Genomic DNA, 19,158 nt, shown 5'->3' with positions numbered 1-19,158 from the left:
CCTGCTCTGTGTGGGACACTCACCCTTAACTGAGCTGAGGACCCTCAGTTTCAGAAATACCTGGGCCAAACGTGGAGGCTCCACGGAGAGAGAACTGGCCACGTCTTCCAGAGGGAGCAGGGCTCATTTAGAGAACTGCAGGCCAAGGAGCTCGTGAGCCTCTCTTTGCCCACTGCGTTGGTGAGGCCACCTCCACCACACACTCTGAAGGGCAGTGGTGCCTTCCTGTGGCTGAGGAGCTCTTCCTACAAGGTGCTCATCTCTGGAAATTCCTTCTGCAGCAATTGCCTTGGGTCTCTTGGCTCCATTCTCTTGTCAAATTTAAGGGTTCTTGAACCTGACCAGCTTCAGTTCCAAAGCCTCACTATAACACAGGACCAAGCAAATACCTGCCTTGGATGTCAGAGGCACCTCACCTGTAATGTGCGCACTGTCCACCAACACACTGTCGCCCTATGGGCAAAAGATACAAGAAGAGCCTTACGGCTGCCAACGAGAGGAGCCCTGAGAGAGGCTGGGCTATGCTGACCCTACCAGGGACCCTATCGCAAGAGGGGGGACTGAGCTCCTAGGGACTAGCTCCTGGGAACTAGCCAACTGGAGTCAGAGGACCGCCCAGAGGGCTCCTGCAGCTCCTTCTATCTTTTGGTCCTCAACATTCTACTTCTTAGAGATACAAATGCCTCGACAGAGCTTACGGTGGGGCATACGAGCCCAGTGTGTGTTTTGCCAGCAATCCCATCTTAATAAAAATGTTGTCACATTTTCCTAATCATGCTTTGTTGACACCACTCATGCTGTTCTTCAAATAACATTTTCTATTTAAAACTTACGCGGGGAGGCACCTTTTTTTCCTTCTTGCCACTCGGATTTTCCAATTGTGGTGATTTTTCATAGCAACTGCTTATGCTCTGGAACAGTCATTTATTTTTAGGATTCCTTTGAGCATCCCATTGCTTTTCTCCTTTGGTGCACTCTCCGTGAAGGTTTCATCTCTGCCAAAATCATGGTTGAGGAATTTTTTGTTGTGTTTTGATCGTTGTATGGGTGAATTTCTATTTTGCTGGGCTGAAGTATTTTACTTTCTTATTTTTATTTTTGGTCTGATAAAATGGGAGGTTTAATGGACAGCTATTTCCTAAGCAATTTCCTTTCTGTGTATATCAATTCTACTTTGAGCATAATAAATTGTATTGACCGCAAGTATTCAGATAGATACAGCTGTTTTGAGGCCTTGCTGCCCTCAGAAATGGGCCCCAGGAGTTCCCCATGAATTTGCACCAAGCAGAGGATAAGGCGAAATGTTTGGTCTGTGATTCACAACTTTACTTCCAATGTTGCCACTTCATGAAGCACACTGTAAAGAGATGGCCCTCCCTCAGGGTATGTCACTCGCACTTTAAGGAAAAGCCTGGTCCAGGTCTGAAGGAGGAGAGAACGTGAGGACCAGCTTCTGAGCCACGGCCCAGAACACTGGAGTGTGGGAAACTGAAGAACACCTGACATCGTGCACGGACACCAGGAAGTAACACGACACGGCAAAGCCCGGGGAGGAAAATGCACGTGGAAATCAAACAGATCTCAAAGAAAAGACGGAAATCTCTTCTCTTCATGTTTCAAAAAAGAATTCCAGAGGTCAAAGGAACCAAGTGCAGGTGCAAATGTATATAAAAATAATGAGCCGTGCTCGTAACAAACAAGGAGAGCCACATTCAGTTATCTTTCACATACGTCTAATCTCAGGCCAAGGGCAAGAAATGTCTGCTGTGCTTTAAAAGGTCTAGAATAGAAAAATCAACACCCAAATCTTTCCTAATTCCAAACGGCTTTTTGTCATTAGATGACTAACAATGTCGGTGGGGTCAGGTTTATTACATTCGCACTGAGCTAGTACCAGGCAGTATATAAAACTGTTGTCTTAGGATTTCTCCAGTCCCTACATGTGGCTGTGTTAGAAGCATTTCCCCAACTAAGCCCAGCTGCTTTCACCCTGCAGGCCTCTGCTACTTGCTTAGAGAGGATCCCACCAGCCCTCCACCAACGAAGCTGTGTCAAATCATCCCCTATTGCTCATCAGACTCACCGCTCCACCATTCAAAAAACAGAAGGCATAAAGGTGAATACGAACATAAGAAAGTCACTCACATCTGCTCCTGCAGCCTTTCCATGTAGTCTCTGAAGTCCTGGGCGTCCCCCAGCCCCATGTCCTGGCAGACCCACTTAATGCTGTCATCGCTGTCGAACAGGATGGAGTTGGTGTATGGGCCGCCGTCCTCCGGGAGAATGGTGGTGTAGGAAGTAAACTTGACTCTCTTCCTCTTGGGGCCTGAAGGGTTTATTGGGTCAGTCTTCATTTCCTTCTCGTAGACATAGTCAGGAGGTCTGAGGAGCTGGCTGTGGAAAGTCTTCTGGGAGCTGCCGTTGAGAAGGAAGTTCCTCTCCCCGAGCTGCAGCCCCCTGTCTATCATGGTCGTGCACTCCTCCGACGGGAGCGTGATGTCAACGGGGTTCTCCAGAAGCTCCACCTCGTTCCCCAGCCAGACCCAGTCGTGGGAGTGGGGGATGTTGCCCTGCTCACTCACGGCAAACCTTTTGTGTCTGTACTTCCAAGCAAACGCCACGCAGTTGATCAAGAAGACGAGAATGGCCAGGCAGAAGACGCAGAGCAGGGCGTACATGCCGATCTCCAGGTCAGTTAGCCCCCTGGAGGTCACCGTCAGGTCACCAGGACTGTTGGGCTCGGGTAACTTCCCGCGCGTGGGGAAGCTTGTGAAGGCATCTGGACCACCGCTCTTGAGTAGCTTCTTCTTCTTTCCCTCCATGGGAGACCGCGGCGTTGTGCTTTTGTTGGCACCTTCCCCTTGGCCAACAGATGCGCCATGTTGGAACCACTCCTGAACTGCCCTCTCCTGGTTTCCTTCTCACTCTATGGAGTTACTGAGATGGCCTTTATACTCCCAATCTGTGCCCTCGATGTCGTTGGTGCCTCCTTGGTGCTCACCCACACTTGGTTCAAATTTGACCTTGACATGTCCTTTACCCACAGCAAGAACACTCTTCCTCTTGGTCTTCTGACAAGGTTCACTGATCATAAGTTCTAACTTAATCAAGGGCCCTTGCCCTTCCCCCTCTGCAACCACGATCGGCCATTTGGACTGAAGGTTTGGCTGGACAGACACCACCATTTCATCCAATGACGAGACAGTGATTGAAAAATCCTTGGGATCATAAATGTCTAAAGGTGTTGCTGAACCATCACTGAACAAGATCCAAGAACTGACTATTGCTTCCTAAGAAAAATGAAACCAAAGCATTATGTTATAATCAGGTTCCTTCATGTTTGCAAACAAAAATATGACTTCCCATACATTATTCTTTAAATTTACAAACTGAGAAAAATAAACTATGTTTTATAATCTTGAACAAATTTGGCCTGCCTTGAATTGGCATCAATAATGTACTTTAGCCCCACTGGTATATAAGGAATAAAAAATATACTTCAATGAATACAGTACAATGTCTATTAATTTATTGCATGCCATACAACAGAATTTGACTTTGACCTTTCCAAAAACATTTGAAAGATCAGGCAATTTATCTGAATCAATTTCAGGTACAACTACTCAGGCTACTGTTTAGGACAGCATCGCACTGAACATTCTCTACTAGGAAGCCAATGCACTGGCTGGAGTACCTGTGGAAAGCAGCACTATGAGACTGAACTGCTTGAAAGACATGGCATCCCTGGCATCTTTATAAGTGACTCGCTGAAAGTTTAAAGATGGAGGAGAAATTTAGAGTTGACAATAATTTCAGTAAACAATAGCAATTTGGTGCCTATTAGCCATGCTTGTTTGGGCAGCTCGAACAGTTTCCAAGTACCAGAAAACACCTGCTTTGGGGAAAGTGAAAACACGAGATCCCTTGTGCACAGTCTAGCAGCAGCCCACACCTAGCACAGGGAAGCCCACTGGAAAGCAAATGGCATATGGCAGGTGGTTCATGTGCAAAGGTGTAAAACAAGGAAATGCATCCAAGCCACCGAGTTCTTTTCTCAGAAACAAGACACAATGGATAAGAAGCGGGAAGAAGCTTCAGGAATCACCAGTCCTCGCTGCAAGTACTGCAGGGATCCTCTCTGCAGGGTGTGGTAAGGGAGAGAATGTCATTTCCACTGACCAGGGACACAGGGCCCCTGGCCGCTCACCTGCTGGGGGGCTTGAAGAATATCCTGCGCAGTTGCTGTGGAGACGATGGCTCTTCTGTCTGCTCTGTGTGGCTGCAGGGAAAGAGACAAGCCAGCCACGAGCTGCATGCCCAGGTCTGTGACGGTGACACGGTCATCCAGGACAACCACTGTCTTCTCAGCCAGGATGGAGTCAGAGAGAGGCGAGAGAACCTTCGAAAGCAAGCGGGAAAGCTCGTGTGTCCTCTCCCTGCAGCCACTTTAAACTCCTTAACTGACATCTCCCTCAGTGTGTTCTCCCAGCTCTCTGCTCAGTGAACGTGCTCACGGGAATGGCTTAGGCATGTGCTATGCTATTGTTGAGTTACATCTACCCACTGAAGAAGGAGTTTTACCAAGTCCACCCTGGTCTTGTCTTTTCCTTGTTTCATGTGATAATAGCAGTAGTATATTCTCTGGTAAAAGTTAAATGCCCATGTGGGTACTGGGCACTCAAAGAGTAACATTTGCCCAATAAATACTTATACTTTGAAAGTAACAGAAATGTGGTAAACCTGAAACAGGCTCAGCCATCTTCCCCTGTTCACATGCCTTCTGACGGGCAGCTGTGTGGTCGTCACGGAAATATAACGATGACTGCGTGGGCCGTGGTGACGTCAATGGGGAAACCAGTTAAACAAGGCAGGAAGGGACCCGTGATGTCCTGAAGAGCCGGCCCTCCTAATTAACCATCTAATTTGCAACCAGTGGTGACTGAAACCTGGAGAAAAGCACGTGCTAGGTAGAATTTCTAGAACGGCCCCCAAGGACGACCTGCCCTGGTCTTGGAGCCTGTGCCTAGAGAGATTACTCCTGTGATTACGTTCTGTTAAAAGGCACAGGTGATCTTAAGGTATGGGTCCAATGTAATCATGTGAGCCCTTAGAAGCAGAGCCCCCTCCCTGGCTGATGGCAGATGGGGCAGTCAGGCAGGTTCAAAGCATGGGACAGAGTCTGGACACCATGGCTGATGATGGGGGCAGATGAGCCAGGGTGCAGGAGCCCCTGGGAACAGAGAATGGTCCTTGGCTGACATCCTGAAAGGAAACAGGGCCCTCCCATGAGGAACTGAATTCTGCTCACAACCTAAACTGGAGAATAGTCTGGATAGCTCTTCTTCGAAGCCCCCGCTTGCAAATCTGCCCAACTGCCACCTCTATTCCAGCCCTGGGAGACCCTGAGCGGAGATGCCATGGAGCTCACTCAGCCTTCTTCCTGATGTGTGGAACTCTGGGCTAATGACAGGTACTCTTTTAAAGTGCTAAGTTCGTGGTAACTTGTGACACAGCAATAGAAAATTAATACATAATAAAACACTTATGGGGAAGCGGATTTGGCCCAACAGATAGGGCATCCACCTACCACATGGGAGGTCCGCAGTTCAAACCCCAGGCCTCCTTGACCTGTGTGGAGCTGGCCCATGCACAATGCTGATGCATGCAAGGAGTGCTGTGCCACACAGGGGTGTCCCCCGTGTAGGGGAGCCCCACATGCAAGGGGTGTGTCCCATAAGGAGAGCTGCCCAGCGCAAAAGAAAGTGCAGCCTGCCCAAGAATGGCAGCACACACAAGGAGAGCTGACGTAGCAAGATGATGGAACGAAAAAGAGACACTGATTCCCGGTGCCACTGACAAGAATACAAGTGGACACAAAAGAACACAAAGCAAATGGACACAGAGAACAGACAACTGGGGAGGGGAGACAAATATATACAAAATAAATCTTAAAAAAAAAAACTTATCATCCAGCTTTGTCAAAAATGAACTTATTTGCAAAATTCAAAATGTGACTTAATTAACGTGAACAGGAATATTTTTAATTTGGAGGAAAAGATTATGTTGCGACATTTCTGCATAATTATCCTGTCAAAATTGGCTAGAAAAAATAGTTTTACTATAATTATGAAATAGAAAGCACTTAACTATGGATGTTTTTATATTTAGTGCAAATACATTGTTTTTAAACTTTTTTATCCACTGTTCAAAGTATAACAGCTAAATGGTTAAACTTCAAGGATAGAAAAAAACTAGGTCTCATAGGTTCCACAGCCTTCCATTTGTGATATGAAGAAAGTAGAGTATCATATGGGGGAAACAATTGCTTACAATGTGTGTTTAATTTCATTTTCACTGGTAAAAGAAATTAGATATCTCAATTCTCCCTAAAATGCAAAAATCATTTTGAGCTTAGATTATCAGCCTCAATGAGCACTGCTGCTCCTCCTGCTCCTCTCCTGATCCCCTCGCACACATGCCGGTTGCACGCATGCACCTGGCACACCCACATGCACACCGCCCGCACAACAGCATCCTTGCAGGTGCCCTCGCGCCGCCTGGCACCAGGGGCGGCAGCAGCAGGAGGGGCCCGGCTGTACCTGCACCGTGGTTATCCCCGGCTCTCGCCCCACCAGGGTCCGGCCATCCTCCAGCTTAGCAATTCTCGGCTCCTCCACTTTCATGAACTCGGTCACGAGGCTGGTGATGTCCAGCTGCCAGTCGGGCCCCAGCATGTAGGTGAGCTGCCCTAACTCGGGCGACTCGGCCACGAACTGGGTCAGGACACGGACTGTGGCGTGCTGGTACTGCAGGGAGCAGCCTCTCCCTCTCTTCTCCTCGTCGTCCTCGTCCTCGCTTTCCCGGGTGGGCCTGGAAGCAAACGCGCCAAAAAGAATCAGCCCTGCCACTGCCCAGTTTCACGCCCTCATTTTTCAGCTTCACGCGACACACGGAAAGCAATGAAACGGCCCTTGTGCCTGCCCGACCTGCTGGCCCGTGGTTTCACCGCCCGTCTGTCCGAAGTTCCTCTTGGGGATCGCTGTGCGCCTCGGGGGCTGCTAGCAGCCTGGGCCATGGGAGCCGGGAGCAGGCCTGCAGAGGACCCGGGCCAGGAAGGCAGGAGGGCCAGCACCGGCAGGCAGAGGCCCTGCCCTTGCCCTCTGGGTCCTGCAGGTTTGTCATTCTAAAATAATTCCCTGCGGGTGACAGAGGCAGAACCTTGGGCCTGAGGGGAGGGTGACTCTGCCTGGAGGACTGTCTGCTGGCCTTTTTTTTTTCTTTCCATTTTTTTTAAAAAGATACATATATCACACAAAATGTTACATTAAAAAATATAAGAGGTTCCCATACAACCCACTCCCCACCCTACCCCCTTATTTCAGCAACTTCTTTCATTAGTATGGTACATCCACTGCATTTGATGAGTACATTTTGGAGCACGGCTACATAGCATGGATTATAGTTTACGTTGGAGTTGACACTCTCCCCCAGTCCATTCAGTGGGTTACAGCAGGATATATTCTGTCCAGCATCTGTCCCTGCAACATCATGGAGGACACCTCCAAGTCCTGAAAATGCCCCCATATCACAACTTTTTCCCTCTCCTGGCCCTCAGGAACTCCTGTGACCACTGTCTCCACATCAATGCTACAATTTCTTCCATTGCTAGAGTCACAGTAGTTATATAATAGAATACCAGCAAGTCCACTCTAATCCTTATTTCATTCCTCCATCCTGAGCACCCTGGGGTGGTGATGTCCCCTCCACCTCTAAGTCGAGAGGGGGCTCAGATCCCACAGCTGATGATGGGATTCTCCTGCTTGCAGCTGTAGACGCTCTCCGTTCCCTGGTGCGGTGGTTGACCATCCTCACCTCCCTGTCAGCTGACCTGGGTAAGTCAACGAACTGGAGAGTAGGTGCTGCAGCTCTGCGGAGGCTCAGGGCCCCCTGGCACACACGCCTCCCTGCGTGGCCTCCACTCAGGCACCCCACCCCTCACCTCACGAATGAAAATAACCACTTGCCCGAGGATCCAACAGGCCCAGGCGTGAGGGCAGCGGGGAAGGGCCCCTGGGAATTCCCTCAAAGCCGGCCCTTGAATCCCAGCTGGGCCGCTTTCAGGTCCAGCCTCCTCCTGGGCTGGGGCGCTCCACACCCGGCAGAGAAGGCCCCTCGGAGCTCACGGTCCTGAAGGCGGCAGGGCACCTCTCCCCTCCCACCTCCCTGCTCTCCCCTGAAATCCCTGCTGGAGGTGCGAAGCTGCTGCGAGGCAGGCTGCCTGGGATGAGCAGGGCGCCTCCACTGCCCCGCCCGCTTCTCCTTCCCCCCTGAGCACACCAGCCTGGCCCACCCAGCCAAGGCCCTCCCCTGAGGCCTGCTATCCACACCCCCCTGACATCCCATCTGCCTCCTCCCAAAACAGCCCCGCCCTGCGTGCTGTCCTGACCGGGCCTGGCGGGGGACTGCCGCCTCCCCGTGACCCTCCAGGGTGGGGAGCTGTGTCAGGGAAGGAGGGGCACGACTGACGTCTCCGTGTGAAGGCCCAGGCCCAAGGCTCTGGAATCCTGGGGGCTCACCACACGCGTGACATGAGGCGTCTGACCTCCACAAGAGCCCCGAGGGGGCGGACGAGGAGGCCACCCCTGGGGTGCCTCCGCTGAAGTCAGCAGGAGTCGCCTGCTCAGGCAGGGCCCAGCCAGGCCGTCTGCACCCCCTGCTTGTTGTCTCCCACTTTATAGCTGACCCCCTTCATTTCACATTAGCCATGAAATATGGTCCTGTGTTCACACGGAGAAAACCAGGCTCAGCGTGGTGAGGTGTGCAGCCTCCTCACGGGAAACTGCAGATTTGGGTCCGCTCCATCTGACTCCTTACACCCACTCTCTACAGCACGTCATCCCACCACCCTGAAAGTTCTGGGGACCACTGACCAATTGCTGTGTGGCTCTTTGCAGTTTTATCCCATGTAACCACCACCATAATCAAGATGCAGATCTGTTCCATTTCTCTCCACCACTCCCTCATCCTGCCCCTTCATATCGTCATTCCCCACTGTTAGCCCAGAGCAATCGCTTGTCTGTTTTCCATTTCTGTAATTTTGGTCTCTGCAGAATGTCAGAGTAAATGGAATTATATGGGATGTCACCTTTTGAAGCTAACATTTTTCCCTCAGCATAATTCCCTGGAGCTCCATCCTAGATAGTTCCCTTAATAGTTCACTCGTTTCACTGCTGAGTTGTATCCCATCATTTAGCTTTCCACAGTTCCTCACTCATCCATCCACTGAAGGACATGTGGGTTGATTCCAGTGTGGGATATTACAGATAGAGCTGCCATGAACGTTTGTACACAAGTTTTTGAGTGAACGTAAGTTTTCATTTCTCTGGGATAAATGCGAAAGACTATATTTGAGGTAATGTATGGTAAGGGAATGTATAGTTTGAAAAGAAAACTGCCGAACTGTTTTCAGAAGGCTGTGCGATTTTACACTCCCCACAGCACGGATGAGTGACCCAGTTTCTCCGTAGCCTTACCTCATTTGGAAACACCACTATTTTTCATTTCAGTCATTCTGATAGGTGTGTCGTGGTATCTTATTGCAGTTTTAATTTGTATTTCCCTAATGTCTACTGATGTTGAACACCTATTCATGTGCTTATTTGTGCTCTGCATATCATCTTCAGTAAAATGTCTGTCCATGTCTTGTGCACACTGTTGAATTGTTTACTGTTGAACTGTACAAGTTCTTTTAATATTCTATATGCAGTCCCTTGTAGTATATATGGTTTCCAAACATTTCCTCCCAGTGTACAAACTATTTTTTCCTCCTATTAACATAGTCTTTCTCAGAGGAAACGTTTACAGTTTTGATGAGGTCCAATTTATCATTTTCCCTCTCATGATTCAAGCTTATGGTATCAAATCTAAGAACTCTTTACCTAGCCCTATATCTGAAGATTTTCCCCTACATTTATTTCTAAAAGTTTTATTGTTTTGTGTTTTACATTTAAGTTTGTGGTCCTTTTGAGCTGATTTTAGTATAAATGTGAACATGGTATACCTTGACGTACATTTAGATCTCTTTAGATTGCAATTTTCAACATACAGATCCTGTATGTTGTGTTACATTACTATATATTTCATTTTCTTTGGTGTAATTGCAAATGGTATTGTGTTTTTAATTTAGGTTCTCACATGTTCAATGTTACTATATAGAAAGGTCATTAATTTTTCTATGTTTTTCTTATATCTTGTTGCTTTGCTGAACTAACTTATTTGTTCTACCAGATATTTTTGGTAGATTTTCTACACAATCATATCATCTACAAAGAGAGACAGTTTTATTTCTTCTTTTATAGTCTGTATGCCTTTTATGACCTGTTCTTGCTTGAATGTGCTGGCTGCAACTTCCAGAACTACCCTGAATAAGTGTGAGAGTGGACACATCTTTGCCTTGATCCTAATCTTAGAGGGAAAGGATTCAGTCTTTCACCATTAAGTATGGTGTGAACTGTAGGTTTTTGTACATATTCTTTATCAAGTTAAAGAAACTCCCCCTATTACTAATTGACTGAAGTGTTTATTTCATGGAAAGGTGTTGAGTTCTTTCAAGTGATTTCTCTACATCAACTGATATAATTTTCTTCTTTAGCCTTTTGATAATGTGGATTACATTGATTTTCAAATGATGAACTAGTCTTGTGAATAAATCCTACTTGGTCATGCTGCATACTTCTTTTAATACATTACAGGATTCAATTTCCTAATTTTTGGGGGGAGTTTGTGTATCTGATTTCATGAGAGATACTAGTTTGTGGTTTTCTTTGGGGAAGAAGACCATGTTTGTTTGGTTTTGCTATCAGGATAATAGTCATTTCTTAAAATGTGTTTGGAATTATTTCCTCTTCTAATTTTTGGAAGAGACTGCAAAATTAGCATTAATTCTACTTTAAATGTCTGGTAAAATTCTCCACTGAAATAACTTGGGCCCCGGGGAGTTGTTTCTTGGGAACTTCTTAATTATGGAATCAATTTCTTTAATGGTTATAGGACTGTTCAGATAATCTATAGCACCCTGGTTAAGTGCTGGGAGTTTGTGGTTTTTGAGAAAATAGTCCATTTCTTCTAGAATTTCCTTATCCTTTAGTTGGCTGCTGGCTCTATATTGATAATCCATGTTTCATTCCTGATATTAATGATGCATGTTTTCTGTTTTTATCTTTGTCAGTCTTGCTAAAGGTTTATCAATTTCATTGATTGTTTCAAAGAACAAGCTTTTAGTTTCATTGATTTCTTATACTGTTTGTATATCTTCACTTTCTTTGATTTCTGCTCTTTTATTTCCTTCCTTGTGCTTGCTCTTGAAGTATGAACCTAAGATTACTGAAAAGAGGCCTTTCTTCTTTGCTAACAATGTAATTAATTTCTCTCAGCAGTGCTTTATATCTTTGCATAAAATTTTGTAATATACTTTAATTTTAATTCAATTCTATGTAATTTTTATTTCATTTAATATTTCTCTTTGACCATGAGTTATTTATAAATGTTGAATAACTTCCAAGTGTTTGGAGATTTACCTGTTATCTTTCTAATACTGAATTCTTGGTTGATTTCATTATGGTCAGAGAACATAATCTGTATGATTGCAACTCTGTTAATTTTTTCTAAGGATTTTTTTTACAATATAGCTCTTTCCATTCTTTTACTTTTGACCCACTCAAGTTTTGTTTGCTGGTAGTTTCTTGCTGACAGGATATACTTGTATCTTATTTATCATCCATTCTCAATCACTGACTTTTAATAGGTACATTGAGACCATTCGCATTTAAAGTCATCATGATATTTTACAGCTTAAGTCTGGTGTTTCACTGTTTTCTGTCTGTTGCTCCTTTGTTGGGTCCCTATTTGTCTTTTGTTGCCCTCCTGTGGGTTACTTGAACAACTTTTTAAATATTCTGCACAGCCTACTGATACCAATGTCTCACCACTAAGAGTGAAGTACACATACCTTACTTCCATTTAAGTCTTTTCATCATCCCCATTTATAAAACGTAATTGTTTCAAGTATCTCTTCTGTACAACTAAGTGTCATATCAGCTGGTGTTACCATTTTTGCTTCAACTATCAAATACTTAAGAAATTTGTGATAATTTATCATGTTTACTACTATTTTCACCCAGCTTTTATTATCCTTTCCTTTTTTAATGTCCAAACCTTCTCATTCTATCATTTTTTTTTAGTGAATTTTTTTAGAGAATTTCTTAAGGGTGGGTCTCTCAGAAACAAGTTCTCTTAGTGTTTTGTTTTGTTTTGTTTTTATTCTGAGAATGTCTCTATTTTCCCTTCATTTCAGAAGGATACTTTAGCCAGACACAGAATTCACCATTGATAGTTTTCTTTCAGTACTTGAAAAATGTTATGTAACTTGGTTACATGGTTTCAAGTGAGAAGTTTGCTTCATTCAAATCCCTATTGGTAATGCATCATTTCTATGAATGCCTTAAAGATTATTTTCATTTTAATTTTCAGAAATTTAATTATGATGTGTCTTGACATGGATTTCTTTGGGTTTATCCTTTGTGGCATTCCCTCAGCTTCTTGAATATGTAGGTTTATGCCTTTTCCATACTTGGAGAGTTTCCATCCATTATTCCTTCAAATACATTTTCAGTCCTACACTCTTTCTCCTCTCCTTCTGGGGTTCTAATAACAGAATTTTAGATCTTGTGCTATTGTCTTACAAATCCCTGATGATCTATTCATTTCTTTTGAGCCTATATTCTCTCTGTTGTTCATATTGAGTACATTCTATGGAAATGTTCTCAAATTCACTGATTTTTATCCTCTATTCTTGAGCTCATCCAGTAGGATTTTTTTAATTTTGGTTACTGTATTTTTCAGTTCTATAATTTACTATTGTTGTTTTTTTTAAATTCTACTTCTTTGCTGGCATTTTCTATTTTTTCATTTGTTCAAGGAGATTGGTATATACTCATGGAAGAATGTTTTTTATTCTGCCTAAAATCCTTTTAGATCATTCCAACATTTGGTTCATCTGGGAACTGGCATTGATTGACTCTTTTCTCAAATATTCTAGTTCTTGGTTTGCAAAATCATTTTAATTGTATTCTGAACATTTTGGATATTATATAGGAGATACAACAGCCTACTGAAATCCATTATAGCCACCAGTCACCTAGTTTAGGTTTAGCATGTAGATGCTGACCTAATTTTGTTGCTTTTGGTTTTAATTAAAATTTGGTTTTTAGAGTCCTTGTAGTACTGTTCTGCTTTGTTTCAAGCCCCAGGCACCATGCAGGCTCGTCAATTTCTGAAGGACTATATTTCCCTAGTGTGGTAGTTTGCATGGTTTATGAATTCCAAAAATAGATAATGGATTGTGTTTATAAACTGGTCTGTTCTTCTGGGCATATTAGATTGCAGTAGATTCAGAGGTTTCACTTCTACTTGATTAAATTATGACTAAGGCTTTGAATGGGCCACATCAATAGGATGGTCGAGTTCCTGCCCCATTGCTGGGTGGGGATGGACAGAGAAAACGACACGGCAGAAGAGAGAGTTTGAGTTTTGATGCTGGAGCCCCAGGAAATAAATACAGAGGGAAAGAACATAAAGGAAGAGAGACAACTCTGTATACACAGCAGAGTCCTGGGAAGAGAATGAGCCTGACAGCCTATAAGGCTGCAGCTGAGCCCAGAGAAAAACAAGCCCAGGGAACGAGACAGGTGAGATCAGAAGAAGCTGGGACCATGGAGCCTTAAGAGGAAGGGGAAGGCTGCACTGTTGCAGACGTCGCCCGCCATCTTGCTCAAAACATGGCAAATGACTTTGGTGAGAAAGTACCTCTTATGGTACCTTGAGTTGGACTCTTTAGGGCCTGGTATCTGTAAGCTTCTGCCCCAAATATACACCCTTTATAAAACCCAACAGATTTCTGGTCCTTGGCATCAGCATCCCTTTGGCTGACTTATATACCTAGGACAGGCGGAAGGTTGGGAGATAATAGGCTTACGAGACAGTATCACCCACCTGGGTCTGCCTGGGTTCTAATGATAAGAATTTTAGATCTTGTGTTTCATCAGGTGAAAGTTATAAACCTTCAGGCATCAGCAAAGGATATGACAGCCAAATCACTGACTTTTCTTTCGAGCGTGCTTTCCTGACAGTGAATGCCTTAATTTCTACATCTTTTGCCATGTGGATAGGCTTAGAATTTCCAACATCATCAGGTCCTTGAATCTTTAAAAATTATCTCTCCTCTTGCATTTTACTAAAAGCAGCTACAAGAAACCAAGATGCACTTTCAAAACATTGCTTGGAAATCTCCCCAGCTAAACCTCAAACTTCATTTTCTTTTCACGGAACCACAGGACACAACTTCGTTAAACATCCTGTCAGAACACAACAAGGGTCCACCTTCCTCCAGTTTCCACTAACATGGTTCCTCACTTCCTTCTGAACTCTTGGCATTGTTTTGGTTTTGTTTGTTGCTGTTGCTGTTTTCTAAGAAAAGCTGTAGTTTACAGAAAGATCATGCATAAAATAGAGTTCCCACATACCTGCTCCATCTACATTCCACATCAGTGTGGTACCTTTGTTACAGCTGATGAGAGAACAGCATTAAAATTGCAGAATTATCTTTAGCCATAGTTTGCATCAGGATTCACTGTATTGTATAGTCTTATGGTTGTTTTTTTAAATTTTTTATGTTCTAGCAACAACATACCACTTAAAATTTACCCTTTTAATGACATTCTTATATATAATTCAGTGATGGTAACTGCATCCACAATATTGTGTTACCATCATCACCATACATTACCAAAACTTCTGTCACCCCAAACAGAAACTCTGCACCTGTTAAGAATTAACTCCCCATTCCCGATCCCCACCTCAGCCCCTAATATTCTGTATTCTAGTTTCTGACTCTATGAATTTGCTCATTCAGAAACATTTTTAAAGTCTAAGTTTCTAGTAACAGCTAATTCACAATGATTTATGCTTTCTCTGAAACGATTTAGGATTTCTCTAAAATGCTGCTCACTTTGTTCTGCAGCCTGTTAAAGCAGCATCTTTAACACCCGCATTTCTGATCACTGTCTGTTCAAGGTGTTTGAGGCTTTTACTATCGTTCTTACAGCCTTAACCCACAGCCTGATGTCAAAGGCACTCTCTCACATTTAGGTGTTTGTTACAGCAGCACAACAGCACTAGGAAACAACGCATCTATCAGTTTTCTTTTGCAACATTTAAAAAATTACCACACATGTACTGGCTTAGAACAGTTCTATAGGTCAGAAAGCTGGGCAGTAACTGTGATGATTTCAGCACAATATTGTGAATGTAAATTAATACCACTGAACAACTTGAAATGCCACTTGAATGTGGCTAAAAATGGGAAATTTTGAGTTGTACATGTTACTATGATCAAAAAGTTTAGAAAACATAATAATAAAGGGGTCCAGAGAGGCTCAGTTGAGATCTCTGCATAGGGTCTCAAAAGGCAGAAATCACACTTTATGCAAAAATCCATGCAAAAATAGTTCAAAGACATAAATATAAGAGCTAGAACTATCATACCCCTAGAAGAAAAGGAGGTAAACATGTTCAAAACCTTGCATTAGGCAATGGTTTCTTAGGCTTCATACCTAGGGCACAGACAGCAAAGAAAATATAGATAAATGAGACCTCGTCAAAATAATTTTTTGTGCATCAAAGGATTTTATCCTGAAAGCAAAACGACAAACTACACAATGGGAGAAAATATTTGGAAACCACATATCTGATAAAGGTTTAATATCCAGAATATATAAAGAAATCATTCAACTTAACAACAAAAAGACAACCAACCCAGTTAAAATATGGACAAAACAACTTGAATAGACATTTCTCCAAAGAGGATTTACAAATGGCTAGAAAATGCATGAAAAGATGCTCAACATCATTAACCATCAGGGAAATACAAATCAAAACCACAATGAGATACTATTTTACACCCATTAGAATGGCTATTTTTTTTTTAATTGAAAATTTCAAGTGTTAGAGAGGATGCAGAGAAATAGGAACACTCATTCTTTGCTGGTGGCAATGTACAATGGTGGAACAATTGTGGAAAACAGTTTGGCAGTTCCTCGGAAAGCTAAGTATAGAACTACCATATGATCTGGCAATCCCACTACTAGGTATATACCCAAAAGAATTGAATGCAGAGACTCAAACAGATATTTGCACACTGATCTTTACAGCAGCATTATTCACAATTACCAAAAGATGGAAGCAAACCAAGTGTCTATCATCCAATGAATGGATAAATAAAATGTGGTAGATATACAATGGAATACTGTTCAGCCGTAGAAAGAAATGAGTTCCTGATATATGCAATGACATGGATGAACCTTGAAGATATTATGTTGAGTGAAGTAAGCCAGACACAAAATGACAAATACTATATAATCTCATTGATTTGAAACAATTAGAATAAACAAACTTATATAGTCAGAACTAGAATATAGGTTACCAGGTGATGGGGTGGGGATAGGGAATGGGAAAGCAAGGCTTAATAGGAAGTTAAATACAGGGTTCCTGTCTGGAATGATGGAAATGTTTTAGTAATGGATGGTGGTGATGGGAGCACAGTATTGCAAATGTAATTAACAGCACTGAAATATTTATCTGAATGTGATTAAATGGGGAAATGTTAGATTGTATATATGGCAACAGAATAAAAATGTTTTAAGAATCCATAGAACTACTCTGCACAAACAGTGAACCCTAAACCATGGACTCTAGTTAATAGTATAATTATAAACATGCACTCTCGTCAATTGTAACAAATGTTCAAAACCAATGCAAGGAATTAATAATAGGGTGGTATATGGGTATCCTGTATTTATTCACGATTGTTCTGTAAGCCCACAACATCTCTAATAAAGAAAAAAATTAAAAAAAAAAATACCACTGGGAGTGTTTCCCTTTGGCATCATGGTGGAAAAAAAAAGGCTGAAATCAAGTTGCCGGCCTGGCTGTGCACTTACCTGGAGATGCCAGGGAAGAATCAGCTTCCAAGTTCATTCAGAGTGTTGGCAGAACTCAGTTTCTTATGGCTGTAGGCCTGAGGTTTCTGCTTCTGGCTGGGGGGCAGGCAGAGCCTGTGCTTAGCTCCTAACGACTGCCCTCATCCCACAGCACGTGGCCTCCTCCCTCTCCAATGCCAGCAAGGGCGAATCAAGTTAGTCTCTCACCTTGAATCTCTCTGACTTCCCTTTTTGCTGCCATCTGGAGAAGACCTTCTGTTTCTAATGAGTGCAAGAGTTGGGTCAGGCCCACCTGGAGAACTTTCAAGTCTCAAGTCTTAAAGGACCTGGGGTTTTAATCACACCTGTAAAAACCCCATCACAGCCATACCAGATTAGTGTTGACTGAACACCAGGGGAAGGAGCTCTCTGGGGCCCCTCATTGGAATTCTACCTATGACAATAGGTATCACTTCTAAGAATTCTTGGGAAAAACTATTCAGTAATATTATTTCCAATTTGTAGATAAGAAAACTGAGGTTAAGTAACTTGTCCAAGATCACACACTGTGAGCGGCAAAGCCAGGGTCAAAAGCCAGGCAGCCTTACTCGAAAGCCTGCATTCTTGACTATAAGACTGCACTCCATGGATGTGGTGTGACATTTACAAGCAGGGAACTGAGAATAACATTGGAATGAATAACGGAGAGATGAGGAATGAAGATGACTACATCCTGCTTGGAAGTGATTCTTGGGCATTATTTTACTTAATCCTAACCACTACACTATGGGGTAAATACTATTTTTAGTCTCATCATTTTCTCAGGCTAAAGTGCTAGTAAGGAGCCAGGTCAGGTCCATCTGACCCCAAGCCCGGTCTGCTGGTACCTGTGGACACTGCTTCCCCAAGGGCCGGCCCACCCCTCCCCACCACCAAGATCTGGCTCGATGGGGCAGCAGGCACACGACCTCTCCGAGAGCGCTTCTACTCTCGGCCTCCTACCTTCTGCTGGGGGCCACTGGGATCCTCCAGCCCTTGATCTGGCTCAGCTCCGGGTCCGAGATCTCAATCTGCAGAGGGAGTCTGGAGGCCCAGACGGTGACCTCTAACTGGGAGGTGAAGTGCTGGTGGGTGAAGTTCACAATCGTGTCCACTTTGCTCTTCATCTCCTTCCCATTCACAAAGACGGAATCGCAGTTGTTGGAAACCTTTGGGGAAGGGGAGAGTCCTGAGATGCATCAGCAGGAAGAAGCCAAACAAAAAATCACAACAATGAGAGTTCATGAGCCACAAGAGCCTAGATTAACTAGACACCAAGACAACCAGAAGAATATGACTCATAGAGAAGCAATTTGTAGGTGCTAATTAGTGGCAGAGACTGATGAATAGACTCTTGAAAAGCCATTTTTTATTACTCATTGCTGACAAGACTATAAACATAATTTAATGGAGTTACATAACCTCTGTCACATTTTTTTGTGTTTTTTCTCCTTTACCTTAACTTTTTTGTGTACTCAACCCTCCAATAATCAAATCCCAGGTGCATCATATTTTATTCTTGTACCATATTTGAAGATACATTAAAGGTGGCCATATGTTACTAAAAAATTTCAATCTATGAAGAAGAGGACCCTTTCTGAAAAATCAAGGTACCTTTGCACCAAATTAAAAATCCTAATAGGCAAAATGCTCATGGAATACAATGGGAACATGGATGTAATTATTTTTGGCCCATTCAACAATTCTGCAGCACAGAAGTGAGTGTGTCGCATCCATCACAGCCTCTGACTCAGCGCTCGGCCCTCTCTAATGTGCAGGCACTCATGAGTTAAGGATTAGACAAGTAAAGCCCCCATTTCACTTCCTCTCTCCTGGGCCACTGGGAAAATGTCTTCTGTGTGTCTAGGCTGGGAGGGGAAGGAGGGAGCAGGCAGCACTTCCTGAGCAGAAGACAGAGAATCCCACAATCGTCTCACCCAGAATCACACAACTGCAAGGGCCCATCGCCTCCTTTTGCAGATGAGGAAACTGAGGCCCAATGAGCTGACATGAATGGTTCAAGGTTGCACTACTTTTAGAGGTGCAGTTTCAGGCTCAGGATCCTAGCAGGGTTCCTCACCTCAGC

General features: G+C 43.8%; 1 protein-coding gene across 1 annotated transcript in view; it reads right to left on the bottom strand.

The window, feature by feature from the left end:
* Positions 1-944: 944 nt before the first annotated feature.
* LOC131278908 (transmembrane protein 132B-like) overlaps positions 945-19,158 on the bottom strand; it is a 196,597-nt gene continuing 178,383 nt past the window's right edge. Inside the window, 4 exon segments of the mRNA XM_071215567.1 lie at positions 945-3,290; positions 4,208-4,399; positions 6,600-6,870; positions 18,036-18,241. Of these exon segments, the coding sequence (XP_071071668.1) occupies positions 2,142-3,290; positions 4,208-4,399; positions 6,600-6,870; positions 18,036-18,241 (1,818 nt within the window). The 3' untranslated portion in view covers positions 945-2,141.

Source organism: Dasypus novemcinctus, chromosome 6, assembly GCF_030445035.2.
Source record: "Dasypus novemcinctus isolate mDasNov1 chromosome 6, mDasNov1.1.hap2, whole genome shotgun sequence".
In the NCBI taxonomy this organism is placed as follows: domain Eukaryota; kingdom Metazoa; phylum Chordata; class Mammalia; order Cingulata; family Dasypodidae; genus Dasypus; species Dasypus novemcinctus.
The sequence above is the reverse complement of the archived record's forward strand: the minus strand, read 5'-3'. Positions and strand labels throughout refer to the sequence as shown.